At 44.8% G+C, this 15,263-nt stretch overlaps 1 protein-coding gene and 1 long non-coding RNA gene across 2 annotated transcripts in view; one reads left to right on the top strand and one right to left on the bottom strand.

Moving 5' to 3' along the window:
• ITGB1 (integrin subunit beta 1) overlaps positions 1-7,756 on the bottom strand; it is a 40,535-nt gene extending 32,779 nt beyond the window's left edge. The window contains exon 1 of the mRNA XM_052692911.1: positions 7,575-7,756. Within this exon, the coding sequence (XP_052548871.1) occupies positions 7,575-7,583 (9 nt within the window). The 5' untranslated portion in view covers positions 7,584-7,756. The remainder of the gene's footprint in view (positions 1-7,574) is intronic.
• An 82-nt stretch (positions 7,757-7,838) lies between these two features.
• Positions 7,839-15,263, top strand: part of LOC128085468 (uncharacterized) — a 73,275-nt gene continuing 65,850 nt past the window's right edge. The window contains exon 1 of the long non-coding RNA XR_008208987.1: positions 7,839-8,826. This is a non-coding gene — a long non-coding RNA (uncharacterized LOC128085468). The remainder of the gene's footprint in view (positions 8,827-15,263) is intronic.

The following is a 15,263-nucleotide window of genomic DNA, read 5'->3' as shown; positions in this document are numbered from 1 at the left end:
ACCTAAAGAACGTTACTAGTGATGAATGCGGTCACCCCCCCAAAGAAGTTGATCTAACTGAATACCGATTTTTTTAATCAAGACATGGGAGCAGCTGGGCTGACTTTCACTGCTGATGTAGTTACGATGAAGACCACAAGCTACAGACAGAAGGGAGAGTGTGATCACAAAAATTAGGACCTGCATTGGTGTGAAGTGCTGCAGGGCCATGTTCTTAGGGAAATAAAACGTACCATCAGTTGAACTTGTGGTTCAGTGGGTACTGGGACACTTTATGAAGTACCATATTCAGCTCAATTTGAAGCCACTTGCCTACCGCAGTTTTGAGTTCTCTCTAATGAATGTGCTCTTTTTTTCTCTTTAAACTCTGCATTACAGCATTACAACTCCTTCCAGCTACAAGAAAATGTTAATCATATTAAATACTGACACTGTTCATTTAGAAAGTGAAACTGCATTGTGAATTATGCACCAAAAAGAGCCACTATCTGAGCAACCCTTTTTATTGCCATGTAGACACTCTCCCAAAGGGGCAGCTGGCCATGATAAAAGTAAAGTGCTGGCAGCAATTCTACATGCTAAAGTTACTCCTTCACTGAGGCTGCTGAGGTCAGCAACACAGCTATGTAACATTTCATTTCAGCCTTTGAAAATGTAAGTAAGCCGCATCTGCAGTGCAGGGAGGTACATACACAGAGAAAAAACAATGTTCATCATTGTTTATCAATTTTAAGATGCCGCTTAAACAACCTACAGCTGGTAAGGATAGCACATTCTTCCGAAAAAGGAAATTTGCTGTTTCCTTGTTTTTTTAAACACTTGAGTCCACACCCAAGAAAATGAAATTCTTGAAAACTTGTTTCTCACACAGTTTTTTATTTGACAAAAACAACATAGACAAAATATGCCCCATTTTTGACCTGCGTGGTAAAAGAAGATGCAACTCCGTAAGCGTGACACATATTTTGCATGAAGGTTACATTCATGCATAAGTAAGGACAGATTTTTAAAACACAAAACCAGCAAACTGACATTTCAAAAAATGCTCAGGCTTCGTGTTTTATGGAGATGAGCTACAGAACTCCTCTCAGTATCTGGACAGTCTTTGACTCACACTGACAAGTGAGCACATACACTAAATAGAGCCTTGCAAAATCTTTGATCTTTGAGCTCCCTTCCAATCCAAGCCATCCCATGATTCTATGAAAAACAACAGAGAAACCTCAGAAAAGGAAATTCCTGACTTTCTCCCAGGCCCATCAAAACTAATTTCTCAATACAATGGAAAACATAACTTCAGTCAAAAAAAGAAAAAAAGCAGCTAGAACACACTGCTTCAAAGGCAGCAAATAACTGACCTTGCTTACACTTGACATCTTGTGTATTGCGCTAATAAACACTTCCTTGGTTCTCTTTTCTACCATCATCAGAAGGGGTATTTCACTTGCTGACTGGACACATGCAAAGACTTCAGTCGTTCCAGCACTGAATGCTGTGATAATATACCAGCTCATCCCACTGCAGAATGCAGTGCAAATTTAATCACAACCAACTACCGAGATGTGTCAGCTCTCATTCCCCAGAAAGCTCTTTTTATTTAACATCATAAAGATGATAATCTTTTGTATTTACCTCCACTTCAGAAATAGGTTTCCTTTCAGCCGTACTACTTTCACACCACAGCCTGTACCAAAGAGTGCTAGAAGCAGACAGCTGAGGGTCTAGGCAGAGACTGGATGTTGTCCAATTTAATACTTGAGCAATTAAGTCTAGAGGGGATGCTGGCCAAGCTGCCACCACACCAGATCCTTCCAACGCCTTCTACGGCTCCAGCAAACCTCCCAACACCTGCATTACTGCATGGCTTGGCAGGATGGCATCACGCAGCATCTCTCCTCCGCACAAATGGTGCTCCACATCCTTTAAGTCATGGTTGTATGGACCAAACCACCCTATTGCCATTGCTACTTTGTTTTACATAGCCACGATCTTGTGGGCAAGATGCACAAACTGTCCAAGATGCTACCTTTGACTCACAGTATCACCACTTCCTAAATGAAATACTAACTCTTCCTAAATTGAGCTCATGTAATTATTTTTCATCGTTTTTTAAATAACCACAAATCAGTCATTTTTGCACGAGGATGATTTCAGTGTTTCAGTTCAGCCCAATATATAATTATTGTTTCTGATTTTACCACAAAGGATGAGAAAAGAAGATACTTTCACTTTTTCAGTTTGACTTCCACATCAAAAGTGCAATTATTTGCACAGCTCTACAGGTAAAAAAAAATCATTTGTTAACAGGCACAGTAGAAAATTACCTACATGTGAGTACTCAAACACAGCACGTATACCACACGCAACCCTGCAGTTTAATGCAGTAGGAGCCCATACAAACGATGGCTCGCCTTCCTGTTTATATACCAGATACTATTGTGAGCAGAAGTTAAAAATAAGCTAAGACAAACCTAGGACAAAGTTAAGCATAAGCGATACTGTACCAACCCAGAATGAAATAAACACATTACAAATACTACGTTAATTTTTTTTAGGGGGGCGATGCTGTATTGAGCGTGCTACAGCTTATGTGCATTTTGTGCATTTGAGGAGAATAGGCAGTTAAGCAGGGTCTCACTAACCAGAAGCATGGGGAAAATGACTATAGGCAGTAAAGGAATTATTTGTTGGCAGAACATGAGAACTGCTTTAATTTATCAAATATAAGCACAACGTTTTCTAAGGGAGAAAGAAAAGAATGAAAATGATTGTGAGAAAACACCACTCTCTTCTTAGCTCTTCCTAGCAATAACAAAGTTGAGAATCCTGCCTGTTTTACTACTCGAAACTTCTCCCACTAAAAAAAACCACAAGAATACTAATGATGTCTCACTGCTGTTGACTAAAAAAAAAAAAACAAAAAAAAAAACACTTTTAAGACAGAAAATATATTTCATAAGCCTTTTTGAAGTCATTAGTAAATTAGTAAACTGAAAAAGATAGAGACAAAATGATTGCTGTAATACACAAAAAGGTCCTTCTGTCTCAAAGACGATTACAGGTCACGTAGAAACCTATTACCTTCCTAAAAGTAAGCATCAGTATTACAGTCTCACAAAGCCACTTGCCTGCTTTTATGCAAAGTTGGTACTCAAATAGTGACTCCTCCATCTCTCCCAGTCTAAAAGAACTTCAGTTTGTTAACAGGAGAACAAAAAGCCCCAGAAAGCCCACAGAATCATTCTAATTATTTTAAGAGCAGAAAAGTAAGAGAAGGGGGTTATTAAAAAAATACAGTATGTTTAGTAACGATTTTCTACAGAGAAAACTCTTAATAGTGAAAAACACAGCGGTATCATTTAGTGATACATAGTGAGGTGCCTGCTGCCACTTCTTCATTCACAGAAGTCAGAATTTTCATTTTCTCTGCATGACATTTCCAAAATAAGCTATTAAGCAAGCTGATACACGTTTTACATCAGGCTAGAAACTCACGCAGCTAAACACATTGTTTTCTCACAGTGAAGCTGGACATATATTTTTCTGATACTTCTACTACTCATCCCTGGAGGAAGAAAGCACATTTAGAGAGAAGTCTCATTGGAAATTCATCTGGACTTAAGATCGCAGCAGTTTAGGTTACCAGGCTATGCCTATGGAGGAGAAATTGGAGGAGGAAAAGAACCCCACAAACTACAACCAACAAGAAGTAGGAGCTGACTTCCCATTTCTGAGGACAGCAAATGACTCTGTATGGCCACTCCCAGTACGTCCATAACCAGGACAACTCACAGGCACTGGGCAATGTTGTGGTCAGCTGTGGTTACCCTCTCTAGAAAGTTTGCAACAGAATACAGAACAAAACTGAGCAAGGCAGAGAGAAGAACAACTACACAGAAAAAAAGTGACATTATACTGGCCAATTAAGAGATGTCATGAATTATTATTAGAACAAACTGGCCAACTTCAACTCTTTTGTCACAAAAGGAGTCCTACATCTGGGCAAGATATTGCCAACACAAGCCCACAATGCAGAAAGTGTTCATCTACTGTCCTCCTGAAATTTCATGAGTCTCTCACATTCTTTTGAAAAATAACAAAAACCCTCTGCAGTAATAACAGCTCTGTGTCCCCTATGCTACAGCCTCTTTTTTAAGTACTGTCTTAAGATATACGTGCTCATGTACATGGCTCTGAAGTACGTAAACACCGGATCAGCAATGTTAGAACCCCTAATGAGAACACTAGCACTAGGAAATGTCTTAAATCAAGGCAGAGTAGAGACAAGCACACAGTCAGCACAGGGAAGTGAGAGACAGAAAAATACAGACCCAACTCTGAGCTTTCTACCAGTGGGAGATAGAAATTTCAGCAGGGGCACAGAAAGTGGTGGATGGCATGAAAACACCTAAGACAATAGTACATATATAGTTACGTACATTATAGTACTTCTAAAAAGACAATTTAAAACATCTATCTATACACTGCCTTAACCAAATAATTCTTAAAAATCTATGTAATTGCTTTATGATCTCTACCAGTGAATTTTTTCCCCTACATTCCAAGAATCATTACAGCTCCTAAATACAAAGAGTTTGACAAAAGGAATGGCCAGCCTAATAAATGAGTAAGTAAATAAGCAAATACACACATACATCATCCGAAATTCCAGAAGGGAGAATGACAGCAGAATAGGCTCCACTACTGCCAAGCCTGGATTCCCTCTTTTCTGGCTCTAACCACTGTCTCTTCCAAATGCCATGTGAAAAGGCATGATAGATCTCAATGCCAGCTAGCTTGCCACACTTAATTAACATGGAAATAAATAAATAAATAAAATGCCATTTTAACAGTAATTCTGCAATGTCTGAGTGTCTCACAGCAGCTCTCATTTGGAAGAAGTACAAAATGCATCTGGAAAGGGACAGTGAGGATGAGGAGGCAGGGTATATCAATTACTGGCAATGGTCCATGCTGCCTCTGCTCGTCCCACTAATGTCCATTCCCCAAACCACATGTTGGGTGCAGCACTTTCCCTGAGCTTGTATGGAACTGAAGGCAGTGCAGCTCAGCATCCAGACACGTGGTTTAAATGTTGGGTGGTCCTGTGTGGAGCCAGGAACTGGGCTCCACGATTCCTGTGGGTCTCTCCCAAGTCTGTGAATCAGCCTCCTACTTGTGATGGTGAAATGAGCAGCTCCAGGCACTGTGCACGGGTGTGCAGTGCTTCTACTGAAGAAGCCCACCTCCTAGCACCAGGAAGGAAGGGGGAGTCAAAAAAGGCCACACTGCAGCACAGGTACTCCAGCCATCCTTAACACAGCCAGAACAACCTTTGAAGGCCACAGTGCTGAGACCTGGACAGCGTGGAGCCTGCAGCAGGCGGGTCCATGCACACCACTCAGCCAAATCCAGATGGGAAAAGGGAGGCATGACAACTATTTACAAACAACTGAAGAGCATTCATACCAGAGGCAGTGCGGAAACGGTATTCAGGGTAACACAGCACACAGCATGTGCCAGCCCTGGAGAGCACTGTTCCCTCTGAGCTTGCCTTTCCGCTACCCAAGCTATCCACTTGCTCAGTTCCAGCAGATGCGCTCTTTTTAGAACAGCATGAAAGCAGCTACCCTACATGAAGTTTCAGGAGGACGGCTGAGAGCTGTGGGATGAAAACACGGACCAAGAAAGAAAGAACAGCAGGAAAAGTTTCCGGACAGTTTGTGTTCAGCTGTGGGAATCACTTCCCAAAGGAAGTGGCAGAACATTAACCACTTGAGTCACTTAAAGCTCAGCAAGACCAACACTGGAATTCTGCACTCACATCAGAACATCATGAATACTCTAGAGAAAAACTTCTGTCCCTCCAAATTCATCCTTCAAATGACTGGGAACACTATGCAGGGTCAGACAAATACATGTGCAGGTCTCCCTGGCTGCACTTAGAAGGAACACCAGGTTTGTAACTCTGAGTTTCACTGCTGAAATGAGTTTATTTATCCCCTGGGTGGCACAGCACTCCCAGACCAGCTTTGACTAAGGCATACTCTCACCCTACCAGCCTGCTGGGTGCGCGCCTTCCACCACATGAAACACTTTTGAAAAGGACAATGGCTGAAGGTGGTGCTCTCCTGGTGAACACGCCTTGTCTTGCCTGTGTGTTGCCAACAGCTCATTGCTTTTGCAACCCTGAAAAATAGAGCTCTAGGCAGGCTTGCAAAATGGTACTTAATCATCTGCCAGAGGCAAAGAATATTTTTTAGCGACAGGACAATGAATCATCAGTTTCATCACTGCGATGGATGCACACAATGAAGGTCTTCACAATGGTGAGTCTTGTTTGACTTCATCTAAGTCCTTCTAGAAGCAAAACAGCTCTTTTAAATAAATTGCCACCAAGTCATCTCATTTCACAGTAGGAAACCAACAACCAACCTTCCCCCCCCATCTACCTCACCTACCAGGTGGTTAATGTGCAAGGAGCACAGATGACTCCAAACTGCTCTCACCTATGTAAAGCCCAACTCCATGTCTGCACTTAAGCACGTGCAGTTAAGCCAGCGTGGTTCCACTGACCTGAACGGAGATGAGTCCTCCTCCCAAGGTTTGAGTGTGTTGGCAACAACAGGACTGTAGCACCAGAAGCAAATCAAACAGAAAATCCACATTTTCACCCATCAGGTATGTGCACGTGTGCTGGCATGAATGGGTTGGATAATATCACGGACAAACCCAGAAGTGAAGAAATGTTTGATTTTTTTCATAAAGAAAAGCAGTCACAAGTTGAGCGGATGAATCCGACAGGCGGTCAGACAAAGTTCTACTAGATAAAGACATCTGACATTGAGTCTAAACACAACCTAACCAGTGAGTCGGGGAGTAACTTCCCATCCGATCATCTGCACATCAGGGGGCCGCACCAGACAGAACGCGGTGCTCCGGTTGTTTTAGGCCACTTCAGAAATCACCACGTGAACCAGACGGTGCTCAGAGGCCTCACGTTCCCACTTCATCCCGAGGTAAGCTTCTAAAGAGCTGCCCATGCTCACAGCCAACTAACAGCAAAACAGGCACAAAGTTGAGTGTATCTAGAAGTGGAAACGCTGCATTACGATCACACAGCCCTTCTAACATCTGCCAGTTTCGATAGCCCCGTGCAGGTCAAAAACCTTAAGACAGACATCCACTTTCCTACACCGACTCACTCTTCCTGACCCTATTCCCGTAACTCCTTGCCCCGACGCCGTCACAGGGCCCCACTGTCGCCCCGGCAGCCCGGCACCGAAGTGGCGTTAAACTTTCCCCGCCGGGCTCCGGGCGGACAAAGGGCCGTTCCGACCCGGGAGGCCCGACCCGCCGTCCCGCCGCCACAGGAAGCCGCGGGCCGGGCGCGCCACCTTCCAGCCCGACCGCAGCGCCGGCCCCCGAGCCCAAGGCAGGCCGACCCGCAGCGGGACGAGGCTGGTGGCACCGCGAGGCACCGCGACGAGCCGCGCTCTTCTCCCGCCCCGGCGCCAAGGCGGGCAGCGCTCAGCCCGCTCCCCACTCCAACCCCCGCCCCGTCCTCCCGCTACCTCGGCCATGGCCGCGGCGCCGCTCCTGCCAGGGGGCGCGCTCCGGCCCGCCCGGCTCCGGCTCTACCCCGGGAGCTGCGCTGGGCGCGGCGTGGCCTCGCTCCGCGTCCTTCCGCCCGTCTGCGGACCGCCCGCTACCTCCGCGCCGCTCAGGGGTGGGGGCGGGGGGAGCCCGGCGCGCGCGGCGGTGGAAAAAGGAGGGGAGGGGAAGGTCCGCGTTCAGCCGCTTTTTTGCCCGCCCCGGAAATACATTCCTCCCCGCTGCCGTCAAGCCCTGGGCGGGGAGGAGCGCTCCGGGCTGCGGCTGGGGGTAGGGAGCGAGGGAAGGGCGCTTCAGGGGCAGCGGGGACCCGGCCTGGCCGCTTGTGGTGGCGGCGGCTGCGCCGCCCGGAGCGCTGCTCGCGTAGTGCCGCACCGCCCCGTGCGCGTCCGCGGGACGGGAAAAGCTCCGCCCGGCGCAGCGCTACGAGGAGCGCCCGTGTCCCCGTTGCCCCCCGCCACCCCTCGTGGCAGCCGCCATCGCCTTATTTGGTGGGGTCCGATTAGCGCTCCTGCTCCCGCGCCGCTGAAGCTTCTGCCGTCGGGGCGGCGGCTCTCCCAGCCACGCGATCTCCGGGCTGGAGGTCCGCTTGTCCCCACGCTTCGCCCGTGTGCAGCGTCCCAAGTGGGTGGGAGGCACCGGCGAGGGGTCGGCGTCACTTCGCGTGCCACGGGAAAAGTACAACTGCCGCGTCCCGTGGCTCCAGCTTGCTGGTACTCAGCACGTGCTCACGTGTGACTTAGGTTCTTGAAGGACTCCTGTTTTTAGGGGCAAAATATCAAAGAGGTGTAAGCCACGTGATCACAGCTCACAGTCAATTGCTGTTCCTCTATAACTAACCTGCTACTGCTGCTGCTCATTTTGGGTATTGTAGAATATCCCAAGTTGGAAGGAACCCACAAAGATCATTGAGTAGAGCGCCTGGCTCCGGACAGGACCACCCCAAATCCAAACCTTATCTCAGAGCATTGTCCGAGAGCAGCGTCCAGACGCTCCTCGAACTCCAGCACTCTGGGCCGTGCCCACAGCCCTGTGCAGCCTCTTCCATGCCCACCGCCCTCTGGTGCATTCCCTGACCCCCAGCTGCCCCTCCCCTCACACAGCTCCATGCCGTTCCCTCGGGCCCTGTCACCGTTACACAGAGTGGAGCTCAGCGCTGCCCTTCTGCTCCCTGTGAGGAACTGTGGGCTGCCATGATGTCTCCAACTAAAGGTACTACAAATTGATAATCATTTTTTTTCCCTCTTTTCCTGTACTAGCAGCACTTAAAAAAGAAACACAGTACTTCTGCCATATGTAGGCACAGCCTGTTCTTTAGTGGTTGTTCTTATAGGCAGTACAGCTGCCCAGGATGTAGTCTCTTACCATAACTGCCAGGTCTTAATGCTGGTACAGCTGTAATTTTAAAACTGGTTAAATAGTCTTAGAAAATGAAATGGAAATGGTAGGCCGCTTTCAAAGCAGCTTCATCAAAAGCAAACACTGGGCAAATGAAGTGGAAAATAAATAACATGCACGATCAGTGATAAAGAGCCCAGAAGCCATATGTTGCAGCAGTTGTGTTACATTATTAATACTGGCAGGAGCAGAGAAACAAGCTGCCATAAAATCAAACCTTAAAAATGGTATGTTTCATGAAATAAAAGTAAATGCAGGATGGATAGTGATCTGCCAAAAATATAATAAATTTGAATACCACTGGGGAGAAATTACTTTTAGGTAAGGCATACCTCCTTCTTGAAGGGAACTAAAGGCCATTTTGCCAGAATATACAAATAGCAAGTACATGTGCACTGTGATGTATTGCAGCCAAGCAGTGGCAAACGTCCTCCATTCTCACTGCCATGGCTTGCCAAGTCTGCAAGGAGTAAATAGAGCTGTGCAGTGAGCTGCTTCTAGCCTGCCACAGCGCTCGGCTCAGACATCTGTGCAACAGGTTGCCAGTGGCTGGCTGCACTGTGCAATAGGAAACTGTCAGGAGAAACCTCCCAAATGGCTGAAAAGAATTATTTGGCTGCTTTCTGGACTGTGTTTAGAGAGTGCAGGTGTGCACGAACACCATTTGCTATTTTCCAGCACTTCTGAAGTACTGAGGATGTCAGAAAAAGTTCTGGAGGCATCTGAGCCAACAGACACGATCACAGATGATGTCAAAATATTTAATGTGACATCACCATATTGTGGTATATGCAACATCTGTGCGAGCGAGTGAACATATCTGCATAGAGGGGATGAAGCAAAGAAAGATTTTAAAGGCTCAATAGAGCACAATCAGAGGTGTGTGGGTCTCTGTTAGGCTTGGGGACCAGTGCCGTGTGATGCTGGGGAACCGAGTATGACATGATGTGTATTCCCTTAGTGTGTGCACCAATCGGTTTGATATCGCTGGATTTGTTGTTGTGTTAGCTATTTTTTTGTCAGTAAGTCTGAGACACTGTGGTTCTTTGTTACAAGATTTGGATGTAAGTTGTTGATTCTTCTCCATGTACTTGCACACGTCAAACCAATACAGTAATTGGAAAATACCAAAATTGTATTACTTCAGTTAGCTTAAATTAATTTGATATAATTGACTTAATTATATTAAAATAATATTCATTTTTTCCTCATTTCTTCATGTTGGGTTGTCCTTAGGAAACAATAAGCACTGTCATTTGGTAATGATGCCTTTCATTTTATGGGTAATGTATGTTCATTTTCTGTGAGCAGTGCAAGAAGTAAATGTCTGTGCTGTAGAACAGACAGTCCCGGGAGAGCCAGCCAAGTGATATCCCCAGAGATTGCAACAGAAACAACAGAATAGTTTGTTAAATACTGTTTGCTTGTATGAATATCCACATATCATTTTCTTGAAAAAATCATACCTAAATAATCAGAAAAATATTTTAACATTTTAGTTATTGCTTTCAAGTTATTTACAGTTTATTAAGAAAATTATATTACTTGGTCAATACAGCTGATTTAATTACATAGAGTTATCTTTTATACCTACTGGAGTTTGGCTATAAAAGTCCATTAAGGACTATGCTTTAATTCTGTCTAGCTGTCTTTTAATCAGAGCCATTGGCAAAAGAGAGCCTCCTGTCACAGAAAAGCGGTAGTGGTTGGCGGAGCACCGCTGTTGTGCAGGTGGTAGTTGGAGATTCTCTGGCCAGTTGTCACTGCCTCATTTTATACATATGCAAAAATGTTTTCATTATTATAATATTATCAACATGATCAGGCTGTCTTGTGGAGTAATCCATCTGTATCCACACCTTGCCTTGCAGATAACATGTTTTGTTACGACTTTTACAGAAATAGCTAGGAATCCCAAGCTAGATTTCTTCCAGCACTGCATGTGTAAGTCTGCATGAATGGGGGCTGTGGAGCTGCTGCTGGGGCTGTGAGTGAACATCCCCTGCCAACTGCATGCCTCTAAGCTTGGGGATGTTCTGCACACTGGCCCCCAGATGCCAACCCACTGGCCAGCAGGCTGGAGCATCACTGCTTCCCAACTCCATCCTATTAATTATTTCATCTCTTCCTAACACAAATCCTTTCCCTGTTCCTTGTTCACACTACACTGGAAATCTCAGCCTCATTGAGTGTTCATTGATCAGTACTGCTTCTCTTCCCAACACACTTTGTTACCGGTAACGAGTACTTTCTTTCTCCTTCTGTCCCTCTTTTTCTGCTTTCTTTCCCTCTTCAAAATGCTCCAACCCTACCTAGAACAGCTGTTTTTCTTTCCAAACTAAAAATAAAACAAACCAACAACCACACCATAAACCCAAGGTGAAAAATAAGAATCTAAATGCAAAAGGCAGATAGAAGATTGAAGTGAAAACAGAACACCAAGGCAATTTTTCCAGGGATAGTAAAGGAGCTGGAAACAGCAGGCAGCCTTTTTGACCTCCACCAGGCTGTTGCACCTGCACCCATTCTGAGAGCCCCAGGCTTCTCTGCCCTGTACCCATTGCCCATACTTCTGTACCCATTGCCACAGCCATCACTGTGACCCTGTAGCTGCAACCGTGGTGGTCACTGCGGCCCTGTACCTGCGGGCCTGGCTGTTACTGAGGCCTTGCAGCCTTGTCTGCATGGCAGTGAGTTGCGCAGTGAGCGAGGGGCCCTGCTGTGACTGCTCAGCAAAGGGCTGGGCCTCCCGCAATCGGAATGGAGGGGAGTTTAGATGTGGCAATGGGATTAATTGTGCACGTGTCACTAGGAGATAGACTCACTGAGTGCAGGAAGCGGTGGTGCTAAGCGGTTGTGGTAATTGCTCTGATAACGGCCTCTGCCTCCTCACCAACAGCCAGGAGCACTGCTGGGGATGCAGGTGGAGTGCTGCCCTGGCAGCCACACACAATGTGCCCATTATACGGAGCAGTACATTTGTATTGGAGCCAGGTCCTCCTGTACAAGGGCCGTAGTGGCATGAGTCACGTATACATGAAGCACAATATTGCAGAAGGTTCTAGGGTCTAGCAGCAAAGGCTTTCTCCCCTGAAGTGTACCGAATGCCCTGCTGGACCTGTTCCTGTTCTCACTCAGCTCCTAGCAGCAGTAAGCTTGATAAATAAACATCTGGTTTATAATCAGTGCTTAGCTCTCTGTTCTGTTTAATCAGCCGCTTGCACCTAATGTGAGGGTAAAAAGGGCAGAGTCCACCAAGCCCTTTCTTTGGCTCCATGGTGTGTAAGAACACCTTATGGTCTGACTGGCAGGCCCCCAGAAGTGTAAGCTTTGGCTGTGGCTATGCGGTGCATATTTCTCTGCCTTTACTCTGCTGTCTTCTGCCCTTACTTCACCAAGAAAGCTCTCCTTCATCTTTTTGTGCATATTTTTCTGTATCCAAAGGGAGACTATAAAACAGAAGATGCAGACTTTTTAGTAGGCTCTGCTGGGATAGGGCTATGGTTTCAAACCATTCAAATGGTGAGAAATGGTTTCAAACTAAAACAGGGGATATTTAGACTGGATATAATGAAAAAGTTTTTTACAGTAAGGGTAGTGAAGAACTGGTGCAAGTTGCCCAGAGACGTGGTGGATCCCCCATCCCTGGAGACACTCAAGATCAGGCTGGACAGAGGTCTGAGAAACCTGGTCAAGCTGTAGGTGTCCCTAATCATTGCAGGGGAGTTGGACTAGTTGATCTTTAAAGGTCCCTTCCAACTCAAATTATTCCGTGTTTCTATCATTAAATGACTTTTGAATAAACTGAGCTATTTCTGCTGCAGTTCTATGTTTTCATTGCTGTAATTAGCACACACATCCCTTGTTTGCCACATGGATATATTACTTCCAAGGCTTGTGACTCCTCTGTCATTGCCAAGACCATTGATTACATGTTGAAATTCTGTAAAATATTTTGAATCTCATAAACAAAGTAAGAATCTTTTTTCATGCTTAGATGTGAAGCACAGTTTGTTCTTTTGATCTAAAATAAGGAAGTGAGTAGGACTTAAGCAAAGAGAGTAAAGATGTCTAGATCTGTGATCCAAGGAAACACTTATAATCATGATAACACCAGGCTGACAGTTTCTTCATCAGCTCAGGATGGAGCTAAAGCATGTTTGGTAGAGAATTTGATTTAAAAACTTCAGGCTTGGAGATGTTGTAGTGCTTAATTTCCCAAGAAAAGATGCCTATGGGAGATTAGAAATATGCCCAAGGGATGATAATTCTGAATGCACAATAACCTTCTGAGTTTCAGCAGTTGCTTAATTCTTACCATGTGCTGCTCTTGTTCTGTGCTGCGGGAGGATGGGGCTCCGAGGCCACATGCAGATCCTGTTTCCCCTTTCTCAGGGGATTCCCACTGCTTGGAGAAGCAGCTTATGTTCGTTGGGGGAAAAACTGAATTCCATTGCTACCAAAAAAGCATGCAAGGAAGATTGTGAGAATTTTCCTATATAGAATTTTCCTTTCTCAATTTTGCCATGGGAGACATACTCCAACATTTTAAATTTAATACAGCTGCAATTCAGACTTTTGTAGAAGAAGGTATAGGAATAAGAGAGGAGAATTTTGATATCTGCTGCTGAAAAGGGAGGAGAGGATAACAACCTTCTAGCAGTGAGAGTTTGTGGCATGAGAGAAGGAGTAAAGACAAATTTTGTATTCATTGCTGTACAAGGGAAAGAGGAGTTATATGGAAAACAGGATTTTAAAAAAGACTGGAAGGCAAGAAACAGTCCGGAGGAAAAAATGAAAATGCTGCCTCCGGGAAAGGAGATGTGGGCAAGTAGAATCGCTATTGTATAAGATGATCAGTTGTTCTAGAAGAAAACAATGGCAAAAAAGGCAGACCATAATATTCTTTTTCTAATACTGTTTTTGTCAAGTAGAAGACTGAGTCTTGTTCTGAAATTCTTCTGAAATCCCGTGTTTATCCTCCCCATTCCTACACACTCAGACTGATTCTCCTGGCCATGTTTCTTCAAATCATTTCTTCCACTATTTTTTTTAATTTTTTTATTCCCTGGACTCATATCTGAGACACTTTGGCAGTAATGATGTTTGGACTAACATACCAATGATTCACAGCCAGAATCTCTCACTTGTGCTCCTCAAAGATCTCCATATATTGTTCTCTTTCTAGCACAAATGTTATAGATTTTCTTGTTCCTAAGAGGTTAAGTCTGCCTGTTAATAGCAGTTCTGTTGAAGTACCAGTTTATCCCACTATCTTGTCATCTATACAGAGGGTAATACAAAGCAGTTCTGACTTTACTTTGAGCTGTTCACCAGGTTTTAATTCCATTCCTTAACTGCCAGCAGTTGTGGTATTTTGCAACTGTAAACTGTCTACATCACAGGACTCATCATGAGGAATATTCCATGTTCCAGTCTGAATTCACAGGCTCTGAAACATCTCATTACTTGAATCCTAGGTGTGAAACTACAACAAGAAGAGCTGCTGTTCACCAACATCCTTAGCAGTGGGATTAGAACTGATGGCATTGGAACTGCTACAAACTCAAATCTTCATCCTAGTTTCTGCTGGATATGAGAACCAGCAAGGAATGAAAGAAAATAAAAAAGCACAGTTGTCTGTGAACAAATACAGGATGGAAAAGTTCACAAGTAATTCGGAAAAAAGCTCTAAAAGAAAGAGGTGGAACATCACAAGGAGATGAACTACACCTCCCAGTTCCTGATAAAAATGTAATTAAATATTACTATGAGGATAAAGCAGATGTAGGCTGTGCTGGATGTCACATTGCTCAGGTGGTGGGAAGGCATTTGGCTTTCAGCCTTTTGTCTCACGGCTTACTCGGAATCTGTGGTATTTTCTGTAACCACATACTTGAATATGTGGCATTGCCTTTCTGCCGTTGCTGAGGTTTAGCTAAAATTAAACTGTTTGCAAACCAGTAAATGTAAATTTGAAGTCTCTTTGCTTGGCTAGTGCCAACATCAAAGAAAGACTTGTTCCCTGCATAAACCACCTTCCAGCCTTGCCTTTTCTCCACCCTGTTCTCTTCTCTGAGTCTCCAGGTTGCATCTACTTTGAATACTCCCCTTGTCCTGGTCTTTGGTGTGCTTCCATCTTATCAAGAGGCATTCACGCCTTTGAGTTTTGAATGTTTTAGCTACACTGCTTTGTTTCTGATTTTCCTTCAAGAAAGATGACTACTGAAGGAACTTGGCACAAACATCCT

Source organism: Tympanuchus pallidicinctus, unplaced genomic scaffold (assembly GCF_026119805.1).
Source record: "Tympanuchus pallidicinctus isolate F22 unplaced genomic scaffold, pur_lepc_1.0 scaffold3, whole genome shotgun sequence".
NCBI classification, from domain to species: Eukaryota; Metazoa; Chordata; class Aves; order Galliformes; family Phasianidae; genus Tympanuchus; species Tympanuchus pallidicinctus.
This window is presented reverse-complemented; position numbering and strand designations above follow the sequence as displayed.